A 9,655-nucleotide genomic window follows, 5' to 3' on the forward strand; every position below is an offset into this window, starting at 1 on the left:
GGGGGTGTGTGGCATGTGTATGGTGTGTGTGTATGGTGTGTATTTGGTGTGTGTGCTGTGTGTGTGTGGAGTGTGAGTGTGGGGTGTGTGTGTGTGTTGGGGGGGAGCGGGTGAGAAACTGACTCATATGCATGCTTGGTTGTACCAAGCGGCCATGGATACCTTCTGGGCCCTGAGTGGCCTCAAGGGAAAGACACAGAAGACACATATTGGACTATTTATACTGGATTCATCTCACACTTAAATGTCTTGTCCCTTGGCTGCCCCTAACACAAGAGCAGCTCAAAGCAATCCTGAGCCTTGACCTGGCCTCTTGCCACCTTCCCACCATCCCTGGCTTCTGAGGTGTCAGTCCTCATCTCCCAAATGGATCACTTCTGTTCCTAGACCTAGGCAGAGTCAAAGTAAAGGGCTGAGGACGAGTTGTGGCAAAGGAGCAGACGAGACCTGAGACCCTAACCCTGGAATTTTCAAATATGGAATAACCCTCGTTCTTTGCTGTGATGCCTCCACTACACAGTTTCGGAAGCAGCTTCCAACAAATCATGCGTATTGACCACCTACTCCATGTCAGGCACTTTAAAGACACAACTTTGCTGGGCGTGGTGACTTAGGCCTGTAATCCCAGCACTGTGGGAAGCCGAGGCGGGCTGATCACTTAGGGTTAGGAGCTTGAGACCAGCCTGGCCGACATGGTGAAACCCCGTCTCTACTAAAAATACAAAAAAAAAAAAAAAAAAAAAAATTAGCTGGAGGTGATGGCGGGCGCCTGTAATTCCAGCTACTCGGGAGGCTGAGGCGGGAGAATTGCTTGAACCCGGGAGGTGGAGGTTGCAATGAGCAGTCATCACACTACTGCACTCCAGCCTGGGCAACAGAGGGAGACTCAGTTTAAAAAAAAAAAAAAAAAGACACAACCCACCCACCAAATGTTCGTGGCATTTCTATGAGGCAGGCACTGATTAGTGTCATTCTGCAAACAAGGAAATTGAGGCTTGGAGAAGACTTGCTCAAAGGCACACAGCTAGTATGTGTGCCTGTGGGTGTGGGGTGGAATTGAAACCTAAGTTTGTCTGCTTCACCCTTCCTCATACCTCTTCAGCTGATGGGGGGCTCCATATGGTGGGGGAGGCAAGGGGCTTGGTTTCCCTATCAGGACCATGAGAAGTTTGAATAAGATGATCTGAGAGGGCCCTTTCAGCTCTGACAGGATCTGTCCCGGGCATTCCCCACCCCTCAAACCCTTCAGTCTCCCACATTCAGGGGGCCTGGCTCAGAGAGGGAGGGTGGCTCACAGCAGCCTGTGCCCTTGACTGAGCTCCCAAGCCCAGAGAGCCTGCCTTTCTGACTGGGGCCTTGAAGCAGCAGCATTGGAAAAGGGAGCACACAGTCCAAGTGTGTGTGTGGATCTGGCAGGCTGCCTCTTAGCCCTGAGATCCAGCCGTGTGTTGATTCACATCTGCCAAGGACATGTGCAACCACAGACCTGTGTGTATGCATGCGCATGCACATGGGCCTTCACGCCGTGTGCATGCTTTTGTATGTCTACAGGCTTTTTGGAGACGGGCCTGGCTGTGTCTCTGTGTGTCCCCCAAGCTTGTGCGTAGGAGGGTATGTATCTGATGTGCCTGTGTGCCTACCTCCGTATATGCATGCATGCATATGTGTGTGAGTCTACATCATGCTAGGAATGTGCACTGTTTGTGTGTACATGTGCATTTGCCTGCTTGTGCCACGGTATATGTGTGTTCGTCTCTATGTGTGTATGTGTGTATGCACACTTGAATGGTGTGCCTGTGCATATGTGTGTGGGGCTGAATGTGCACAAATGCACGTGTATGTCCTCTGTGGACACGCACATGAGTGAATGTGTGCAAACGTCTGGGACCCAGGATAGAGATCCTCAACCTTCTCTTGGGGCTGTCCTAGCCCACCAGTTTTATTTTGTTTTGTTTGAGACATAGTCTCAGTCTAATGGCCAGGCTGGAATGCAGTGGTGCGATCATGGCTCACTGCAGTTATCCTCCTGCCTCAGCCCACAAGTAGCTGAGAAAACAGGCATGCATCACCATGCCTGACTAATTTTAAATTTTTTTTTCTAGAGACAGAGTCTTACTATGTTGCCCAGGCTGGTCTTGAACTCCTGAACTGAAGTGATCCACCTGCCTCAGCATCCCAAAGTGCTGGGATTACAGGTGTGACACCATACCTATAATTACTATTCCTCCTCCTCCTCCTCCTCCTCCTCCTGAGTTAGGATCTCACTCTGTAGTCCAAGCTGGAGTGTAGTGGTGCAATCATAGCACACTGCAGCCTTGAACTCCTGGGCTCAAGCAATCCTCCCAATTCAGTCTCCCAAGTAACTGGGACTACAGGTGTCCATCATGCATCACCATGCCCAGCTAATTTTTTTATTTTTCATAAAGGGTCTCACTATATTGTCCAGGCTGGTCTGGAACTCCTGGCCTCAATCAGTCCTCTCTCATTGGCCTCCCAAAATTCTAGAATTATAGGCATGAGCCACCGCCCTAAACCTAGCCCAACAGTTTCTAAGAGGCTGACAGGGATTAGGACATGTTTGCTGGGTATCTGAGAAGTTGGGGGAATGAGTGCAAAGAGATTTAAATCCATGCCAAGCACCTAGAACAGTCAACCAGGGTAGGGGACAGAGGTGCCTCTCAGGCATCAAACCTCAAAGGCGCTTTAATTTTCCCTTCCCCCGTCGTTCTCGTTCCATCCAGCTCTCCATCATTTCTTCCTCTCCCATCCTCATTTCCACTGCAGCTGCCTCCTTCCTGGCCTCTGCACCTCCGCTTGGGCCTTTCCGCACCATCCCTGCCCACTACTGCTGGAGTGCTTTTTCTAAAACCGTCCACTTAATTATATCCCTATTGTACTGAAATCAGCCCCTTATTCCCCAAAACAGTAGTCACCAGAGTTTCAGATTTCGTGGATGAGGAAAACGTTCTTAAATAAATAAATAGGGAAACAATCAGCATGTTGCAAACTTTGTAATTTTGCTGAAGGCAGACATTTAAAAAATTTCTCACTCATATTTTGTAGGAGAAAGATCATTTGAATCCCCACCCCCACAGGAAGGACACAACAGTCTCCAAATAAAGAATAGTCCTTTGAGTGGAATTAATTTAGTTTTATGAACACTGCACGACATTATCCCTACTTTTCTCTCATTCCACCACAGATGGTTGAAAAATCTCATTCGGGACCCCCACTAGGTGAGGACCATGAATCCACAGATCAATTCCAAACCCTTTTGGAAGTAGTCCCTGCTTCCCCTTCTCAAGCTCCTATTCCCTCTAACCCTACATTTGAGCCACATCACGAAAGAAGCCCTTCCCCCAGCCCACTACCATCTGACTGCCTCCAAACTCTAGCTCACGAAGTTCCCTCTGCCAGGCATGCCTGGAATGCCCTTCCCCCACTTTTGGACTGACAAACTCTTCTCTTCCTTTAAGCCTCAGACTCAGCCCAAATGTGACCTCCTGTGAAATCTCTCCAAGTCCCTCCCGGTGGAATGGATCTTTCCTTCCCAAAGGTCCCAGCATTCTTTCATCCTGTCTTACAGTCAGTCAGGCTAGTCGTTTGAAAGTCTTCCTCCTGGGTTGTACTGTGGGAAACCACACAGTGTCAAGAAAGGCATGGACTTAGGAGCTCAGATCCCAGCTCTGCCAGTCATATCTGAGCAACCTTGTAAATATTTCTTAACTATTCACAGTGTTCTTTCCCTATCTATAAAAGCAGGAAAGCAATGGGTTGTGCTGAAGATCACCGCCACATGAATGAATTAAAAGTGCCTAGGTCTGGTACATAGTGGATACTAAATAAATATTAGTTTCTTGGTTCTTGAAAGTGGAATCATGCTTTACACACCCTTGTGAGTTCGGCTGTGCTCATGTATCCCCCATGGCCAGGATATAGTAGACACTCAACAAATATTTACTGACAAACTGACTATTTAGCACAATGTCTGGCATATAGTAGGTGCCTGGTAAATATTTGTCACTTTTCTTATATTCTCTTTGAGGACAAAAGCCATGTCCTTCTTTGCTTTCTTTTAAAAAATGGAGACGGCAGTCTCCCTATGTTGCCTAAGCTGCTCTCGAACCCCTGGCCTCAAGTGATCCTCCCACCTCAGCCTCCCAGAATGCTGGGATTATAGACGTAAGCCACTGTGTCCAGCCCTTTTTTGTCTTTGTGTAGCTCCAATGGTGCCTAGCACAGAGTATGTGCTTTGATATATGTGGATAGAAATTAATAATAATAATAATAATAATAATAATAATAGATACCATTGCTTGTGTGGATGCTCCTCACCAGGCATCCTGCTAGGAACCTTACACACATTATCTCCTGGATTTGTATACATTTACTATGTAAACAATAACACGAACCTCATTACCCCATAAGGTTGGTGTTACTATGGTCCTCATTCTAAAGCTGAGAGGAAACTGAGGTTCAGAGAGGTTAAGCATCTTGCCTTTGTGGCAAGATCCAGGAAGCAACAGAGGCAAGTTTTATGAAAAAGAACCAACTAGCCGAATTGTTTTTATGGGAATGCAACAGAAGGTCACAGAACTGGTTAAGTGACAAAGGTGAGACTTGAACCCAATCCCTTTTAACTCTGAGAGCCTCAGGTAGTCTCAGAAGCCCATCTGGTCCGTTTTCCCAGCTGGCGCGCAATGGTCCGCATCTGCCTCCTTCCCCCCTGAGCAGCGGGATGGGCTGGGGATGGGCAGTCACTTACCTTCACCTTCCTGAAGCAAGACCAGAAAACGTCCAGCAGAGGCATGGTGGCGTGTGGGGAGCTGCTAGGGGCGGCAGGGCTGTGCCGGGCACGGTCCCCTCCCACTCTGGGGATGAGGCTAAAAGAGGCCCGGGACTCAGCGAGAGCCAGCCCAGGCCCTGCGCTCCATGAGCCGGCCCCGCGAGGGGAGAAGCGGAAAGCAGCGGTTGCCGGGGCTCAGCTGCCTTGACAGCGGGCGCCTCCCGCCTCCTGGAGGGCCACTGAGGGAGGGAAAAAGGGAAGGAGGGAGAGAGGCCAGCTAAGGAGGAGGGACCAGGAGGCGGGTCACTGATTCAAACTCGGCACCGTTAGCCAGTTGGCTGGAACGGGACAGCAATGCCAACTGAAATTCCCTGAACATTACAGTTCCCCGGCTCCGGGTGTCCGGCCCGCCTGCCGGCTCCCCTGCCAGCCCCGCCACCTGCATGCTGGCATTGCCTGCCTGCTTGCTTCTTGGCTGACTAACGCGCCAGCTCTCCTTGGGGACCTCTCGGTAGAGCCCAGACCACACAGGGCCTGTGGAAAGAATGCCAAGGAAAAGGGGCAAGGAAGGAGAGCCCCGACCCCAGCAGGACCGAACAAGGTGTGAATGCAGTCCACGGAACGGGAAAAGCTTGCAGCCTCAGGAGCCCCTCTCAGACAGGAGCCCTGGCCCTGCCTCAGTGGATCATTCTCCAGCCCTCTAAAGTGAGGACTCTTGACTCACTGTGGCATCTCGGAGAGGCCCCTTCCTCCTGGGTCTCAGTTTTCCCAGCTGTACAATGAGATGCCTGGTTAGAGGTCTCTAAGTCTCAAATCTGTTCGGGGTTAGGTACAGGGCAAGTCTCAAAGAAACTTCACTCTGGACAACCACAGTTCTTGTCAGAACTCCCCTGCTGCTCCTGGGAGTCCATAGGAAGTCAGGTCTTGCCCCAAAGAGAATCGGAGCCCTAAAATGCCATTTCATCCATCCCCCTGCCTCAGGACATAACAGCTCTCTCCCAGCTCAGATAGACTGGGTGTATGCCCTTTTCTAAACATCTTCTGAAGAGATGATGGCTTCCCTCCTTTATCCAGTCCCATGCTCAGGACCCTCTAAGCCTAGAAGTTTAGCCTGGAATCTAAACTTGAACCCTCTGGATGCCCTCAAGTCGGTTCTTTTAGAGGAAAGAAAGTTAGCAGTAGGAAGTTCTAGAGGCTTTCTGGGCAGGAAGCCATTAGGAAGCACTGACCCTCCCCCTCTCTCAGCCCCTCCCCAGGCATCAGAAGGCAGGGTGCCATGGCTGGTGGCCAGAAGGCTCCCAGGGACCCCATGGCAAAAGGCCAGGCTTGGATCTCTGGAGGCACATGTCATCATGAGGCCCAGAATAACTTACTCTCCCTGGCCTCACTTCTGTTTCAGAGACCCAAGTTAGTCAGGCAAACAGCCAGGTCCTGGGACCCTGGAAGGTCCTAGGCTGCTTTAAGCAAGCCTCTGCCTGCCTTCGAGGCCTTTCTTCATCAGTGGCTTTGTCTGGAGGTTTGTCCAGAGGCTCTGTGAGGGTCCCCCCAGCTCTGTTTACAACTTACTCTGTGGCCCTCAGTTTCCTGGTTTATACCAAGGAGGCTACAATCACTGACCTCACCCTCTCTCTAGCACCGACCTCAGGGGTGTCTCAGATGTGAGTTTTGTTGGGATGTGTCGGGAAGATAGTCAGCAAGAGCCAAGATAAGTGGCTTCCCACCAACCTCCAGCTGAGCACAGGCTTATAAGGGGGAAGCCCTCTGCATGTGGGGGCGGAATAACGGGAGGAGTCAGAGCTCAGAGACTTTTCTCTAAGCATATGCCCTCCTGCCCTGCAGCCAGAGGCCTGAGGATGGAGAACTGGGAAGCAACTATTACAGTAAAAGCTGCCTGCCCTCCTAGGATGGCCTCATAGTCTTTCGCTCTCTGGAGTTCACCTCCTTCTTTCCATTCTGGCCCCTGGGAGGAGATGTGTCAGCCACGCCTTTGGGCATTCATTCAGGAGGCATTAGTGCACAGCACACCACATTAAGCTAAGAAACCAGGAGACTTCAGTTTCAGTTCTGGGTCTCTCACAACAGTTTAGTCTTGAGGTGGTTTTAAGCCATGAACTCGGAAGTTGACTGCCTGGATTCAAATACTAGTTGTTGCTCTTTAACTGGTGACCTTGGGCCTGTTACTGCCTTAGTGTTCCCATGCGTAAAATGGGCAATAATAATAGTACCTACCTCCTTTGGGAGGTTTAAACAGAATGAATTAAAGCATGTAGTATAGTGTCTGGCATAAAGTAAGTTCTCAATAAATGTTATTTGTGGCTCATTCTCCATCAGCCAGGAAGGATGTTGGTGTTAAGGTTGACATATCTATCAAGGATAATAACTACCGTGGCTTCCAGGTTTTGATGAAACCTCAGATGCATGGTTTCATATTATTGGAGCATTTATTGCTTCCCTGAGGGTTGCAGCTCTCTGTGTTTGCTCTGACCAAACCAAGGAAGAAGGCATGCGCAAATTTTTGCAGAAATTATGATTCCATAAAAGATTTTGAGGAGATGAGGAAGGCTGGTACAAAGTGATTTGGAATATAAAGAATTTCTTTGGGTTGAATTACAGAAGTTTGTCACTGACTTGTGTTCCTGAACTATGAAATATGAATATGTGGGCTAAGAAATGGTTTATCTTCATAAACAATTAACAAATAAAAATAAATCTCCTTTGGTATTATTAAAGAAGCAGAGGCTTTGGAGCCAGACAGACTTAGATTTGAATCCTGGTTCTGCTACCTCCTAGCAGTGTACCCTTACAAAAGCCACTTCCCTTCCCTAAGCCTGTTCCCTCATCTGTAAACTGAGAGTCACTGCTTACATAAGGGGACTGCTGTTAGGAGTTAATGAGATAACATATGCTTGACACATAGTAGGTATTCAATAAATGTTAGCTCCCTTCCTCTCTCGTCTTCTCCTGAATGCTCCTGGCTCTCCCTGCTTCTGGTAAAGCAGAAGGAGCATTGATTTGACATTATTAGATGTGAATTTAGATCCAAGCCCAGCTACCTTTTTGGTTGCGTAACCACCTTAGCCAAGTCACATTACCTCGGGAACCTTCGGTTTTCATGGCTATAACAGGAGAATAAGGATAAAGATCTATGCTCACCTCCCAGGTTTGTCATTAAGAAAGAAGGAACAGGCCAGGTGCGGTGGCTCATGCCTGTAATCCTAGCACTTTGGGATGCCGAGATGGGCAGATCACCTGAGGTCAGGAGTTCGAGACCAGCCTAATATGGTGAAACCCTGTCTCTACTAAAAATACAAAAAATTAGCTGGGCGTGGTGGTGAGTGCCTGTAATCCCAGCTACTCAGGAGGCTAAGGCGGGAGAATCGTTTGAACCCAGGAGGCGGAGGTTGCAGTGAGCTGAGATTGCCATTGCACTCCAGCCTGGGCGGCAAGAGCAAAACTCGGTCTCAAACAAAGAAAGAAGGAACATGCAGGACCTGATGTGAAGTGGTTCTCTCAGTTAACACAAGTTCTCCCTCCTCATCTCCCTTCTCCCCACATACCCCCATGGGGACTCTGAATCTGGCGGGTTCTCCCTTGCCTCACACCCAAGGCCTGACAACTGGCATAGCAGTCATGAAATCTGCTTTCTTTGGGTGGCAGGTATGGAGAGTGTAGCATTCAGGGAAGCTGGAACCCGGAGGGGCTGGGCAACTGTGCGCAGGCAAGCGGGGAGGCTAGCACATCAACCTCGCCTGATCAGCTGCTTGATTTCTCCACTCGGGAACTGGCACTGCCCACAAGGGGGTGCCTTGTTTAAGGCCCAAGTCACCGGTCTATGCCAAGGAACCCAGGTGAAGAAGACAGGCCAGGCCCGGTATGGCTGAGGCCCATGAGGAAGGAAGAATGGCCTTTCTCCCAAAGTTACTGTGTCCATTCCTGTGCCAGATATTGAGCAGAGCACATCTGTGACCAATGGGGGACCAGACAGAAAACTATATGGAATGAGAAAGGAAGTCAGACCTACAAGAACAGGACCACTGTACACTATTAAAAGTTATGAAGGATTTCATGGAGTTTTTATTTATGTGGGTTACATCTATCCATATTCACTATATTAGAAATTAAGATGGAAACATTTAAGGAATATTGCTTGATTGATTTGTTCATTGTCAAAGTCATGCTTAAAAATTAAACATGTTAATATAAATAATATATTTTAGAATATATTTTTAATATTTTATGAAGTATAACAATATTTTACAAAACAAAAATAAATTTACCGAGAAGAGTGGGGAAGTTTTACGTTTGTTGTTATTCTCTTTGATAATTTGGCTGGATTCAGAAGCAGCTGGATTCTCATAGCTGCTTCTGCTATGTATGAAGTATATGAAGAAAATTCTGCCTCCTGCGGATATGTTAGTTTGAAAAGATCTCCTTGACCTTTGGAAAGATTCTCAGGGACCTTCAGGGATTCTTTTCTTTCTTTTTTTTTTTTTTTTTCTTTTTGGACAGGGTCTCTGTCACCCAAGCTGGAGTGCAGCGGCACGATCATAGCTTATTGTAGCCTCGAACTCTTTCACCTCAGCCTGTTAAGTAACTGGGACTACAGGTGCACTAATATAGCATATATTCAATGTATTTTTTTATATAAATATATTTAGAGATGGGGGTCTCATTATGTCGCCCAGGCTTTCCAGGGATTCTTGGACCACAATTTGAGAACCACTGCATTAGAAGATCTTAATTAGACCTCATTAGAGAGTCCTGGCCTGGAATGTCTGAACTGGAGGTCTTGCAGAGCATCCCGTTTGAAACCCCCCTCATTGAGTAAAAAAAGGAAACTGAGGCCCAAATAAGGAAGGAGAATACTCA

The 9,655-nt window shown here is 48.2% G+C and overlaps 1 protein-coding gene across 2 annotated transcripts in view; it reads right to left on the reverse strand.

Annotated features, from left to right (window-relative positions):
• Positions 1-5,024, reverse strand: part of STARD8 (StAR-related lipid transfer (START) domain containing 8) — an 87,316-nt gene extending 82,292 nt beyond the window's left edge. For both annotated transcript variants that reach the window (XM_011967268.1, XM_011967266.1), the window contains exon 1: positions 4,766-5,024. Coding sequence is in view for 1 of the 2 variants with exons in the window: in XM_011967266.1 (XP_011822656.1) it covers positions 4,766-4,810 (45 nt within the window). In the remaining variant the exon portion in view is untranslated. The remainder of the gene's footprint in view (positions 1-4,765) is intronic.
• Between the last annotated feature and the right edge of the window lie 4,631 nt (positions 5,025-9,655).

The sequence above is a fragment of the Mandrillus leucophaeus genome, unplaced genomic scaffold, assembly GCF_000951045.1.
Source record: "Mandrillus leucophaeus isolate KB7577 unplaced genomic scaffold, Mleu.le_1.0 Scaffold797, whole genome shotgun sequence".
Taxonomy (NCBI): Eukaryota; Metazoa; Chordata; class Mammalia; order Primates; family Cercopithecidae; genus Mandrillus; species Mandrillus leucophaeus.